Genomic DNA, 13313 nt, shown 5'->3' with positions numbered 1-13313 from the left:
CCAGTTTTACCTACAGTAACCTCGCCTCACCAGGCTTTCAAACAGTATTCATTTACTAAAAAAGGTTGGTTGATCCGGTCTAGACCGATTGACATCCTACGTCATTTTGTATTCAAAACGGACTACCGACCGGAATCAGTTTTAACCCAGTTAGCGCATGCGCAAAACAGGGTTGAAACTGATTCCGTAGGACGTCATCCACTCCAGACCGGATCAAAAGCCAGATCCAGGCTAAGTTTTACCCACTAGAGGCAAAATTGGACACAAATCCTACAAACGGTCCCCTGAGTGCGTGCCGGCGTCTGACGGCAAATCTCACGAACATCCTGTTTACTGGCTCTAGATGCTGCGAGAGAGTGTTGCATGGGACAGAGAAAGGTCGATAATAAAGTTGATTTTCTCCTTATTTGTGTATCTGAAGAAAGCCATTTTAGAATGAACATTTTGGGAATATCGTGTGGCTTTTGGCAATTGGGTCCAATATTCAGTGACCATGGAGATAAAGAATGATTCAGAAGCTGTGTTCACGTTCACTCTACCCATTGGAATGAATAGACTAAAAAGTACATTTAAAATACATGGGACCTTAATTTAACAAAACGCTTATCATGGTGATTGAAAGAAGACGTTTTTCTTACTTTTTAAAGTAGTCAGCATATTTATCTATAAGCTCTAACCGTTCCAAAGATATGTGCTAGTTAGTCTGTTTACACAGCAGCTCGGATCGAGATATGGGCAAAATATAACATGGGAGCGTCACGGTATCGATGCACGTGAAGTGCCGCGAGGTAACCCCAACTGGATGCGGCGTGCTGCCACACAGCACATCCATTTCCCCCGGTGGGGAGAACCATGAACATGTTCAACGCGCGGCAACGCTGGAAAAATAGAACAGCGGCGTATCGGCGCGGCAGGCGAGGCGGCAGACCCGCGGCTGCGCGCGTCTGACGGCACTGGTGTGGGTTAGTTCATTGAAAATAATGGGGTCGTATGTTTTGACGCGCCGCTTCTGCGCCGCCTCCACGTCGATTAAGTGGACTTAATCAACATTTGATATTGGTGTCATTGTCAGGGTATTTGTCCCTCTTTGAATGATAATAATGTAACCCGTATGACATGTGACCACGTCCAGGTCTCAGCCTGTTGGAGGGACAGTCTCGTCCAATCACGTGGGAGCAGCTGCAGATCGTGGACAACGACAACCTGAACGCCGTGAGGGTGGTCACCGTGGACGGACTGCAGCACGGGAGGCTGACCGTCAGAGGTCAGAGGTCACTGACACTCATAGCTAGGGATGCACCGATATATCGGCCACACATCGGTATCGACAGATGTTTGCCGTTATCGGTCAATATCGGTATCGGCAAATAATGCTGACATTAACCGATGGCAGTGACCGATATTTATCTGTTGTTGATAAGCATACATCTTGTGCTGGTTATGTTGGTGTGTTGGTTATTTTACAGCTTATCAAGAGAATATATTCTGAACAGATATTTCTTGTAATGTTGTTGTTTTTTTTGTTGTTGTTTTTTTTGGCACCAAAAAAGAAAGAAACAAATATCGGTAACAGTATCGGCTATCGGCTAAATTGTTATTAAACATCAGTAGTAATTTCCATATCGATGCATCCCTAATAGCATACTGTATTGACCGATCGTCAGAGGTCACTGACATTCATAGCATACTGTACTCAATGTGTGAATATTGAGTACTTAGCCATAAACTATACACTCATCCAACGATAACAAAATATTCTCTGTTTTGCATCTGAGAGGCTAAATCTTATCAAATGCCAAATACACAATGAACCTTGATATAAGAGAAGGTTGAAATCACTAATGGTTCACCTGTTACTGTTCTCGCTCAGTGGTAACATTAGTCATAATATTACTTAAAATAGTTAGTGCCTAACACTGGTCAGCCAATGGTCTGCCATGTCCAGGACCTGGGTAACACATTTTGTTCTGTACTTGTACTGAATGACAAATAAGAACCAATAACCAAACATATTACTAATTAATCATGGAAATCCCATAGGGGGGAAGGGCTTCCTGTTCACCATCAGTGACATCAGAGCGGGCGTGGTTCACTATCACCATGACGACAGCGACAGCGCCAAGGACTTCATTGTGTTCCGCATCACGGACGGACGACACCAGACCCGCCACAAGTTCCCCATCAATGTCCTCCCCAAGGTTAGGACCATTGTGCATGTTTATACACAAGTTCCCCATCAACGTCCTCCCCAAGGTCAGGACCGTTCTGCATGTTTATACACAAGTTCCCCATCAACGTCCTCCCCAAGGTTAGGACCGTTCTGCATGTTTATACACAAGTTCCCCATCAACGTCCTCCCCAAGGTTAGGACCATTCTGCATGTTTATACACAACAGTTCCCCATCAGTGTCCTCCCCAAGGTCAGGACCGTTCTGCATGTTTATACACAAGTTCCCCATCAACGTCCTCCCCAAGGTTAGGACCGTTCTGCATGTTTATACACAAGTTCCCCATCAACGTCCTCCCCAAGGTTAGAACCATTCTGCATGTTTATACACAAGTTCCCCATCAATGTCCTCCCCAAGGTCTCCTCCCCTAGCTATGAGTGTCAGTGACCTCTGACCTCTGACGGTCAGCCTCCCGTGCTGCAGTCCGTCCACGGTGACCACCCTCACGGCGTTCAGGTTGTCGTTGTCCACGATCTGCAGCTGCTCCCACGTGATTGGACGAGACTGTCCCTCCAACAGGCTGAGACCTGGACGTGGTCACATGTCATACGGGTTACATTATTATCATTCAAAGAGGGACAAATACCCTGACAATGACACCAATGGTCTTAGTTTAAGTTAACTATAGCCTACTAATATATACCTGGTTTTAGTTTCAGTTAACTATACTCATATAACCCTGGTGATAGTTTTACAGTAGTTAACTATACTAACATATACCTGGTCTTAGTTTTAGTTAACTATAATAATATGGTCTTACTCCTCTCTAGGACGACAGTCCTCCGTTCCTGATCACCAACATGCTGCTGGAGCTTCCAGAAGGGACCACGGCTCTGCTGCGAGGCTCTGTGCTCCAGGCTGCCGACATGGACTCCAGTGACGACTACATCCTCTACAACGTCACGCGGCCTCCGCAGGCCGGGGAGATCATGAAGATCCCTGGACCAGGACTCACAGGTCAGCAGATCAGAGCAGTAGCCTCACATGCGCCTTTGTTATTTATATCAGGTCGCACTTGTTGGTGGTGACATCACAAAGAACGCTGACCTGTCATTGGCTAATAATTTTGGAGGTGCACGGCGCTCTTGGGAAAAGGAGTTGATCTCAGGCTAGGTGATAAGACCCCCTCGATATATATAGATTTTTACGCTGTACCAACCGCTCCTGCAAGTGTCTCTGTGTGTATGCAAGTCTGTACAGTATGTCTCCGTGCATCATGAATACCTGCAGATGATGATCAGTAACTGATACGCACAATGCCCATATATGGAGCTGACTGATGTCATAGAGCCGGACGTCATGGGTGACTGAAGTAGAATGACATAACACGACGGACGCCCAGACAAACAGATGTAAAACAATAGCTAGAAACAGAATTCAGCACTGACTGTTACTGACTGTTACTGACTGTTACAAATACTAGACCGATACGAAGATTAGATAAACCCTACAGGTTTAAACCCTATTGACCGATACAAATACTGGATAGAACCCTCCGGGTTTAAACCCTATTGATGGAGGCTCCATTCGGTGAGAGGAGGACAGAGGGGTTGGAGGAGGTCCTGGTGATGAAGAAGAGGGAACCCCGACCACCCGACGAAGAGGACCACCCCGCGGCGGCGGCGCGGAGGGGCGGAGAGCCCCCGGCGAAGGCGGCGCGGGAGATGTGGACGCGGCAGCTGGAGTTCGTCATGTCCTGCCTGGGCTTCGCCGTGGGCCTGGGCAACGTGTGGCGCTTCCCCTACCTGTGCTACAAGAACGGCGGCGGCGTGTTCCTCATCCCCTACGTGCTGGTCATGCTCCTGGCCGGCATCCCCATCTTCTTCCTGGAGCTGGCCCTTGGTCAGTTCATGAAGGCGGGCGGCGTCAACACCTGGAACATCTCCCCCCTGCTCCGGGGCCTGGGCTACGCCTCCATGGTCATCGTGGTGTACTTCAACACCTACTACATCATCATCATGGCCTGGGCCTTCTACTACTTCATCACGTCCCTGTACTCCATGTTCACCTGGTCCACCCTGCCCTGGGCCACCTGCGGCAACCCCTGGAACACCCCGGGGTGCTTCGTCCTGGCCAAGTGTCTGGACGGCACCCTGGCGATCCCCGCCGCCGCCGCCTTCCCCGCCAACGCCACCTGCGACGAGCTGGCTCACGTGGCCCGCTCGCCCGTGGTGGAGTTCTGGGAGAACAAGGTGCTGACCATCTCGGAGGGCCTGCATCAGCCCGGCACGCTCAACTGGGAGCTGGTGCTGTGCCTGGTGGCCGTGTGGATGCTGGTGTACTTCTGCGTGTGGAAGGGGATCAGGTCCTCGGGCAAGGCGGCGTACTTCACGGCCAGCTTCCCCTACGTGGTCCTGGTCATCCTGCTGGTCAGAGGGGTCACCCTGGATGGCGCCCGCGACGGCATCGTGTACTACCTCAAGCCCGACTGGTCCAAGCTGGGCGAGCCGCAGATGTGGATCGACGCCGCCACGCAGATCTTCTTCTCCTACGGCATCGGGATGAGCGCCCTGACGGCGCTGGGCAGCTACAACCGCTTCGACTACGACTGCTACCGGGACTCCTACGTCCTGTCGCTGGTGAACAGCGGCACCAGCTTCCTGTCGGGCTTCGTGGTCTTCTCCGTGCTGGGCTTCATGGCCCGCGAGAAGGGCGTGGACATCTCGCAGGTGGCCGAGTCGGGCCCGGGGCTGGCGTTCATCGCGTACCCCACGGCCGTGGCGCTGATGCCCGGCGCGCCCGTGTGGGCCACGCTCTTCTTCTTCATGCTGCTGCTGCTGGGGCTGGACAGCCAGTTCGTGGGCGTGGAAGGGTTCATGGCGGGCGCGATGGACCTCCTCCCCGCCAGGCTCAACCGACTCCGCTACCGGCGGGAGACGGTGGCGGCCGCGTACACCGTGATATGCTTCCTGATCAGCCTCTCCATGGTGACCCAGGGGGGCATGTACGTGTTCCAGCTGTACGACTACTACGCGGCCAGCGGGATCACGCTGCTCTGGCAGGCGCTGCTGCAGTGCGTGGCGGTGGCCTGGTTCTACGGTGCCGGCCGCTTCATGGACGACGTCGCCCGCATGATCGGCTACAAGCCCAGCCTGAGCCTGTGGATACGGTGCTGCTGGCTGGTGGTCAGCCCCTGCGTCTGCATGGGCGTCTTCCTGTACCACGTGTTCAACTACACGCCGCTGACCTACAACAAGACCTACGTGTACCCGTGGTGGGGCGAGGCCGTGGGCTGGTGCATCTCCCTGTCCTCCATGCTGTGTGTGCCCGGCGTCATGCTCTACAAGCTGCTGCGCGCCGAGGGCACCTTCCGGGAGCGCTGGGTCCACCTCAACACGCCCGTGTGGGGTCCACATCATCTGGAGGACACGGGCGCCAGCGAGTCTCTCAAGTCCCCGGGGAAAGGGGACAAGAGAGCGGAGGCGGGGTCGGACGACGAGAGCATTGTCTAGGCCCGGAACTATAAGATGGAACGTGATCTTTACCGGATTGCAACGGAAAGATGTATATTATTGAAGTTGAATATTTGTATATGTAAAAAAAAATTAAATCACCTAATAAAACCTGTAAAAAAAACAGTGGAGGTATTTTGTGGTCCACACAAACCTTGGCACAGACAGACAACGGTGTCTAAATATCATAATAGCAACCGCAGGGATACATGGGAGAATGTGGTGTTGAGCCTCCCGAAATACAGCACACGAAGAAGAACACAGCCGGCTGGTATCAGCTTAGTTGGCCACGCCCCCCGCAACTTGATCATCAATTTTAACATAAATGGGACCGTATTTTCACAAAACTCATATCATGGTGATTGAAAGGCAATTTTTAACTAGCGATAGGAACCATAAAGTATTTATGAAAATGTTAATTAAGTTTAGAAAACGAAAGGGGAAAATGAATGGGGCCGGGGGGGAAAACAGCGCAACTAGCGGCCAACCATAGGAAGTTTTAGTTCCGTATTGGAATCATTTTAAATCGGCGGAACTATGCCCCTGGAACAGAAGCCTCACTCAGTAAGCGTTCCATCCTTCTTTTTTTTCCCATCCAGGATATCCTGTCGGCCACTTCCTGCAGAAGGACCTGTCCCTCTCCACCGTCTACTACCGTCACCATGGCAACAGCCAGGTGTTTGACGACTCCTTCGAGGTGGTGCTGTCCGACTTCCACGACCCCCCCAACCTCTCCCAGCCTCAGGTGAGAGTCCACGACCCCCCCAACCTCTCCCAGCCTCAGGTGAGAGTCCACGACCCCCCCAACCTCTCCCAGCCTCAGGTGAGAGTCCACGACCCCCCCAACCTCTCCCAGCCTCAGGTGAGAGTCCACGACCCCCCCAACCTCTCCCAGCCTCAGGTGAGAGTCCACAACCCCCCCAACCTCTCCCAGCCTCAGGTGAGAGTCCACGACCCCCCCAACCTCTCCCAGCCTCAGGTGAGAGTCCACGACCCCCCCAACCTCTCCCAGCCTCAGGTGAGAGTCCACGACCCCCCAACCTCTCCCAGCCTCAGGTGAGAGTCCACGACCCCCCCCAACCTCTCCCATCCTCAGGTGAGAGTCCACGACCCCCCCAACTTCTCCCAGCCTCAGGTGAGAGTCCACGACCCCCCCAACCTCTCCCAGCCTCAGGTGAGAGTCCACGACCCCCCCAACCTCTCCCAGCCTCAGGTGAGAGTCCACCACCCCCCCAACCTCTCCCAGCCTCAGGTGAGAGTCCACGACCCCCCCAACCTCTCCCAGCCTCAGGTGAGAGTCCACAACCCCCCCAACCTCTCCCAGCCTCAGGTGAGAGTCCACCACCCCCCCAACCTCTCCCAGCCTCAGGTGAGAGTCCACGACCCCCCCAACCTCTCCCAGCCTCAGGTGAGTCAACCACACCTTAAAGACCCCCCAACCTCTCCCAGCCTCAGGTGAGAGTCAACCACACCTTAAAGACTCCCCCAACCTCTCCCAGCCTCAGGTGAGAGTCAGCCACACCTTTCAGAACGGGTACACAGTATTGTGTATTATTATTTTATGATTTAACTATTGAAAAATAGCAGATATACAAGCTCACACTGCGAGCTATAAGTGTCTTTTGAATCCTTATACGATTTTTTTGTTTCTATGTCAACAATCTGGCTCTAGCCATCGTCAAAGAAAAGGTCCTTTTCACTTTGCCAGAGACTACTATGCCAGTGGTTCTCAAACCATTTCATGTGAAGGACCCCCAAAATTATATTTATTTCGCGACGGACCCCCATCTCAAAATATTTAGTTCCAGGGACCACCCCAGAAGCAAAATTTGAGTTACAAACGTTCGCTTTGAAAATACATATATTCAAAGATTTGCACACATTTTCACGACTTTTTCAAAAATAGCAGATCTACAAGCTTGCAGCGCGGCACTCGGTGCCGTGCCGTGAGCTTGTATATCTGCTATTTTTCACTGGTTAAAGCATTCAATAATTCTAGGCCTAAATGGGTTAAATAGGCGGTGCCATAGTTTTGTACTTTTTGTTTTGTATGTGTCTATGGAGTTAACATTACTCTAATAGACCCCCAGTTGTCGTTATAATGTGCACATTTGTCTTCCCTGTGTATTTTTGGTTACTTCCTAAAAGCTGAAAGCCTGGGTCAAAAGGCCTGATCGAAAAACACTGATTTAATGACATTGTAAACTCATCCCCTCCCCCTTTACCATTCACCCAACACTGTGTGTATGGCTGGGTCACCACCCACCTGACAACCAGGCATACTTAATGAACTGGTGGGTGTGGCCACATAAAAACATGAAGCAGGGACCCTTTTTTACATATTGTATAAATGTGTGATGCAGATTTTCATCGATTTCATACAGTAGATTCATATAGACTTGTTTGACAGCACTGTCATTAGCCTATGTTGGATTTGTGTTAATGTTATGTTCTTTCCTCCAGTCATTTAAATCATCGATACTTAGTAAACTTGACCTTTCACTCTTCTGTTTTTTACCTCTACACCAAACTCATTTGCCAAAGATTGCTGATCTACAAGTGATCTGAGAGCTTGTAGATCGGCTATTTTTGGCCAAAGTTTTCAGAATAGTGACGCGAGGGTTCAAGTTCAAAGTATTTGAAAAGAGGGGAAGACGAGAGATCTCCCGCCACTTCTTTACAGACGGGTAAAAGGGCAGGGTCTCAAGCACTCTGCCGCCCCTTGTATAAGTGTGTCTGTCCTCCGTCCAGGTGATCGTGGTGCACATCGAGCCCGTTCCAGACCAGCCTCCCAGAGAGGTGGAGGGCGCCACCCGCTGTCTGCTGGTCAAAGAGACGGAGGTGGTCCACCTGACCCGCCAGCACCTCCACTTCCTGGACCAGGGGTCCCCGGACAGCGAGCTCACCTACACCGTCACCACCCCACCCTTCTACACTGGTCCTCACAGGTTAGCTACACCCTCACCCCTCCACCCTTCTACACCGGCCCTCACAGGTTAGCTACACCCTCACCACTCCACCCTTGCATTCTCTATCCACAACTTTCCAACATCCCATCGTGCATTGCGGAGAAGTTGTACGGAGCTTCCGGCGCCGGAGCCGAGTGTGATCTACAAGCTCACAACGGCTGCATCTGCGACGCGACGTGAGCTTGTATGTCTGCTAACCGGAAGTGTGGTGCAAAATATTCTCCAGTAAATTCCTGCGGAAAGAGGTGGATATATTTTCTATTGTTGCCCAAGAAAGAAAAGAAAAATTATGACATGATTTTCTAGATTTTCTAATTACTCTATGTAACAACCATGTCTTATTTGCTTGTGTTTTTGTTCACTGTTTGGTGAATTGAGAAATTATGAACATGTATCAATTTTATTGTGTAAACTGCTGCTCCACCCCTGCTGACAACATGACCATACTTAAGTTTGTTGGTGACATACAGCTCCAGTTTGACCAGATGAAGAGCTAATGCTCCAAACGTTGTCAATATAATTCATTCATTTGGAGCAGAGTGTGCGGGTTTCTTTTTAATTATGCTATTTTTCACCCAGCACCTTATTTAAGAGATGTGCGTGTTTCTTTCTATTTTTGCCTACAATGACTTACCTAACATATAGGAATACCACTTAGTCTTAGCAGCACAATATATTGAAAATGTATCCCCATCACAATATACATGCGCAATATAGGCTACCGGTACATATATCGCAAAAGCATTGTATTTCAACAATCCTGGTACGTATAAAGGACGATTTTATTTTATTTGTTATCTCACGATTTTGTAACCCTTTTTTCACCCGGTGCCAATTGCCTATAGGCTGTAATCCTGGGTGCTTTCCATGATTTCAGTGTGTCACTAAAGCCTCTTTTTGACTCAAGAGGCTTTCAGGAACAAACCAAAAATAAATAGCAAAGACATATTTGCATATTATAACAACACCCGGGGACATCCTCTCCTGAGGACTCTTTCCCTTTCCTCTCGTTTCTATCGAGTAATGTTAACTCCATGGACACATACCTGTACAAAACAGAAAAAGTACAAAATGATGGCACCACCTCCTCTTTAATAACACAATGAACCACTGTTTCTTTCTGTGTGGTTGTGCTGAACAGCGGTGTGGACGCAGGGAGGCTGTTCCTGGTCGACAGCATCCCCAAGTTCACCAAGGACCCCAGTGCACCCGTGTTGAGACTGTTCACACAGGTAACGACTGTACCCTGTTACAATACAATGTGTTGAGACTGTTCACACAGGTAACTACTGTACCCTGTTACAATACAATGTGTTGAGACTGTTCACACAGGTAACTACTGTACCCTGTTACAATACAATGTGTTGAGACTGTTCACACAGCTAACTACTGTACCCTGTTTCAATACAGTGTGTTGAGACTGTTCACACAGCTAACTACTGTACCCTGTTACAATACAATGTGTTGAGACTGTTCACACAGCTAACTACTGTACCCTGTTACAATACAATGTGTTGAGACTGTTCACACAGCTAACTACTGTACCCTGTTACAATACAATGTGTTGAGACTGTTCACACAGCTAACTACCCTGTTACAATACAATGTGTTGAGACTGTTCACACAGCTAACTACTGTACCCTGTTACAATACAGTGTGTTGAGACTGTTCACACAGCTAACTACCCTGTTACAATACAATGTGTTGAGACTGTTCACACAGCTAACTACCCTGCTACAATATACAGTAATGGGTTTTAATGGGTTCCGTTGCTTTGTTCATAGACATACTGTAGAAAGGCAGACGCCTCCTCCGGCTCTGGGGTGTCTGTAAAAAAAGTATTGGTATTTTGTGAGGCGAGCTTCCAGAATCCTGAAGCACACTTCCGCGTGCGTCACAGAAGGGGACTTTCCCAGAGGCACTTGCTTTGACAATGTACTGTAAATATCTCATGCCAACACAGGTCCTTTTAACAGTTCTACTGCCAGATTTATTATTTATTCATTGGAGCTGGTGCCAGCAAAAAGCAGCTTCCCTTAGCGATGTTATAGAAAATTATCTATTGATCATTTCCAAACTAATACATTTTACAATGGACGCTCATATGTACTTTAGCCAAACTAGTGGCGGCAGAGGGCAGCCTTATGCAAAGAATTAATGTGAATTGGTCCGCTCCGCTTGCCATACCGTACATTCAGAGCATAGAAATGCATTTTTTTTAGAGCAGCATTACGGGAGATGTTTTTACTGTACACGGCAGCGCGACCCCTCATCAGCTTACAGTCATCAGACAAGGTAAAAAGAACGAGCCGCATTGGCAGCGCGCTTGGTTCAAAATTGGGGCGAACGAGATCGTCCGAAGCAGTAAAAGAGTTTTGAAGTCCCGTAAAAGACACACTGTGATTGGCCAGTAGTCACTTTGAGTGGCAGCGTGCTTGCCACTCTTCCGCACTTCCGGCAATAGTTTTTTTACGGGTCGCGCCAATGAACTGCAGCGGCGGATGAGGCATCTATCTTTTTACATCTAGGGTTTTCTCCTTGTCTTTGCAGCATGCGGTGAACTTCATGAAGGTCGCGTACATGCCTCCCATGCTGGACATCGGCCCTTATCCCCAGCACGTCCAGTTTGTTCTGTCCATCACCAACCAGCTGGGACGCACCGTCACTGGGATCTGCTTCAACATCACACTGGTGCCAGTAGACAACCAGGCCCCAGAGGTACAGTACTAATATGTCAGTACGTCATATGAATGATCGGCTGTATCACATTTGAGCTATTTAGGCCTAGGATTATTGAATGCTTTAACTATTGAAAAAATAGCAGATATACAAGCTCACAGCGCGGCACCGAGTGCCGCGCTGCAAGCTTGTAGATATGCTATTTTTGAAAAAGTTCTGTAAATGTGTGCAAATCTTTGAATATGTGTATTTTTAAAGCAAACGTTTGTAACTCAAATTTTGCTTCTGGGTGGTCCCTCAAACAAAATATTTTGAGATGGGGATCCGTGGCCAAATACATATCATTAAAAGGTTTGAGAACCACTGACATAGTAGTTTCTCAAGAATCTGTTCTTGAGAAACTACTGCAGTGAAAAGGACCTTTTCTTTGACGATGGCTGGCCAGATTGCTGATATAGGTTTTTCCAAAGAACCTTAGAAGGATTCAAAAGACACTTATAGAATCGGGTCAAAATTCTAATTTTCACAATTTTTCAAAAATAGCACATCTACAAGCTCACAGCGCTGTGAGCTTGTATATCTGCTGTTTTTCAATAGTTAAAGCATAAAATAATTTCACACAATAATGTGTACCCGTTCTAAATGGGTTAATGCTTCAGCTTCACATCCAAAGCGCTTCACAGTGAAAGGCAGCCATTCGCTATTAGCCATAATGAGTGAAAATACAAGCAAAGGAATGTGTCAAATGTTTGTACGCCATATCATATACTGTAAGAGGGGGCATGCCTTCTCCAAAGAGTTTTACTATGTATGTGGCGTTCACACAGCGATGGCAGAACCATGTGAGGCATCGACCTGTTCATCAGGAGCAGTTAGGGGTTCAGTCAATGTCTTGCCCAAGGACACTTCATCTAACTTCATTAACACATTAAATCATCTCATCTCATTTCTATTTAATTTTTTTAATTTCATCTTTCATTACTTGGGCCAGCAGAGCTCGCAAGTACTGCGCTCGGCTGCACATGTATGTCGGTAGCCTGGCTTGCCAGCCTATATACTAATGCAGCTAGCTAACTAACTGCAGTATCTAGTCTGGAGGTTGTCCCATTCAGAAGTAATTCGTGGGAGGAGGTAACAAAAAACAATAGGGCGTGAACAAAACCGAGAGGTGGAGGGGAGCTAGGGAGGTGGGAGTCACTGTCCCACACTATCAGCTAAACACAGCACATGAGCAGGTGACAAAGACAGAAACCTCAGGAATGCACTAAAGAGTGGTGTTGTCTCTTCTGTTGCTGCACGGAGAATGAGTTGTGCTCACACGAGACATGCTGCGAGAGAGAAAAGGTCCGCCTTATTTTGTAACTAGCCAATCAGGAGGAACTCATGAATCTGGAGCCACAAAATTGAAGTGCTAGCACACGACCCTAGACAATCCCCACCATGTTTTAACATGGGGGGATTGCCAAGCTGAGCTAGGCTAGTATGTCGGTGTCCTGGTGATGCCAGTGGTGATGCCAGTGGTGAGCACACCTCATGGCGAGCTCACAAGTAGGCCATGCATGGCCTACCGTTGTTTCCTGTTGAGGTTGGCACATTTCCTGGTGCAAGCTGCCCAGATCACACATATCACACGCGTCTTCTTATTTTTTCACTCTCAAAAAGCGCCTGCAATGTAGTGCATTTGAAACTACATTGCAGTGCACATCATGGGGTGTTGTGATCACTGTTTTGCCTTTTATTTGTATATTTTCTTTTTTTTTTTGTTGCTGAGTGAGGTCAGCAGACAAAGTGATGTGAGTGAGATGAAAAAACCTGTGAGAAATCTGCTAATCTCAACAGGAAACATGTGCACAATGAGCAGTTTGTCACCTGGACAGAGTGCAGTAGTAGTTATTGTCATGTGGTGTCCCCTTGTCTTTCAGGTGAGGACCATCGTACTGACAGAGTGCAGTAGTAGTTATTGTCATGTCGTGTCCCCTTGTCTT

At 48.6% G+C, this 13313-nt stretch overlaps 2 protein-coding genes across 2 annotated transcripts in view; both read left to right on the top strand.

Annotated features, from left to right (window-relative positions):
- The window catches only part of frem1a (Fras1 related extracellular matrix 1a), an 80692-nt gene that overhangs the window by 33492 nt on the left and 33887 nt on the right, over positions 1 to 13313 (top strand). Inside the window, exons 11-17 of the mRNA XM_080742042.1 lie at positions 1133 to 1264; positions 2041 to 2198; positions 2999 to 3185; positions 6280 to 6425; positions 8432 to 8628; positions 9791 to 9881; positions 11200 to 11367. Coding sequence (XP_080598168.1) covers positions 1133 to 1264; positions 2041 to 2198; positions 2999 to 3185; positions 6280 to 6425; positions 8432 to 8628; positions 9791 to 9881; positions 11200 to 11367 — 1079 coding nt within the window. The remainder of the gene's footprint in view (positions 1 to 1132; positions 1265 to 2040; positions 2199 to 2998; positions 3186 to 6279; positions 6426 to 8431; positions 8629 to 9790; positions 9882 to 11199; positions 11368 to 13313) is intronic.
- On the top strand, positions 3893 to 5680 carry LOC308298575 (sodium- and chloride-dependent creatine transporter 1-like; the record flags this gene model as incomplete). The annotated part of the gene is made up of 1 exon (XM_080742220.1): positions 3893 to 5680. One exon carries the CDS (start codon positions 3893 to 3895, stop codon positions 5678 to 5680), a length of 1788 nt encoding a protein of 595 aa, XP_080598346.1.

This window comes from Nannobrachium achirus (genome assembly GCF_963921795.1).
Source record: "Nannobrachium achirus genome assembly, chromosome: 14".
NCBI classification, from domain to species: domain Eukaryota; kingdom Metazoa; phylum Chordata; class Actinopteri; order Myctophiformes; family Myctophidae; genus Nannobrachium; species Nannobrachium achirus.
The sequence above is the reverse complement of the archived record's forward strand: the minus strand, read 5'-3'. Positions and strand labels throughout refer to the sequence as shown.